The 1,035-nt window shown below is 63.9% G+C and overlaps 1 protein-coding gene across 1 annotated transcript in view; it reads left to right on the forward strand.

Annotated features, from left to right (window-relative positions):
• Positions 1-983: 983 nt before the first annotated feature.
• Positions 984-1,035, forward strand: part of ZNF783 (zinc finger protein 783) — a 15,416-nt gene continuing 15,364 nt past the window's right edge. The window contains exon 1 of the mRNA XM_044920096.1: positions 984-1,033. Coding sequence (XP_044776031.1) covers positions 1,010-1,033 — 24 coding nt within the window. The 5' untranslated portion in view covers positions 984-1,009. The remainder of the gene's footprint in view (positions 1,034-1,035) is intronic.

Here is a 1,035-nt window from a genome sequence, read left to right on the forward strand (position 1 = left end):
CCCCCCCCCCCCCCCCCCCCCGGGAAGAAGGAGGAGACCCAGGATTCCCAAAGAGGATTTGGGGAAAGGGGAGAGAGGTTTTTTTTGTTTTTAATGAAATAAATTTTTCCTGAGGTGTATTTGTTCTGGAAAACTAAACAAGTGGTTTTATTTACTTTTTAAGATTTTATTTATTGAGAGGGAGCGAGCGAGAGAGAGCACAAGCAGGGAGGAGAGGGAGAAGCAGACTTCCTCTTGAGCAGGGAGTCCCATGTGGGGCTCGGTGCCAGGACCCTAAGATCATGACCTGAGCCGAAGGCAGCCGCTTAACCGACTGAGCCACCCAGGCGCCCCAACAAGTAGTTTAAAAACCTTTATCTGTCCCATCCTACCCCACCGCCGGGCATATCGTGTATACCCAAACTAAGTCACTTTGGGTCCTTTAGAGGCGTTAAACCGGTAAATCTACATATATTTTAGATTCCCCGGCAAGGACTGCCCTTCTTCTCCCACACAGAGGGGAACTCCCACATTTTCTTAGTGTCCTGCACGGCTGCTTCATTAGCTCCTGGACTCGATTCTCCCAAGTGGGACGCTGGGGCCCTAACGTCCTGGGGTGGGGGGTGGGGGTAGGGGCCAGGGCTGGGCCCAGCAAGCTGCCCCTGCACGGGGCCCGCGGGGAGCCCGCCGCCGGCGTCCACTCCCGCGGCCCAGGCCAGGGGGGGCGGCCGGCCTCCCCACGGGTGACCCCGAGGCCGCCACGGTGGGCGGGCGCGCGCGGAAGGCCGCGGGCCGCGGGCGTGCGGTCCTTCGGGCTGCAGGGGGCGCTGTGCGCACCCTCGGGCCCGGCCGCGAGCGCAGCTCTTGTTTAAAGGGCCGACGGGGCACGTGGCTCGGACGCAGCTCGCGGCCGCCTGGCAGGAGCTCCGAGGCTGGGCGGCTCCGCTCCGCCTCCGCCGCCGCCTGCGCGCCGCGCCAGGCCCGACAGGCCAGGCCGAGGAGAGCCGCCGAGAGAGGGACGCGAGCAGCCATGGCCGGAGCGGCGCCCGCCCGGGT

This window comes from Neomonachus schauinslandi, chromosome 12 (assembly GCF_002201575.2).
Source record: "Neomonachus schauinslandi chromosome 12, ASM220157v2, whole genome shotgun sequence".
NCBI classification, from domain to species: domain Eukaryota; kingdom Metazoa; phylum Chordata; class Mammalia; order Carnivora; family Phocidae; genus Neomonachus; species Neomonachus schauinslandi.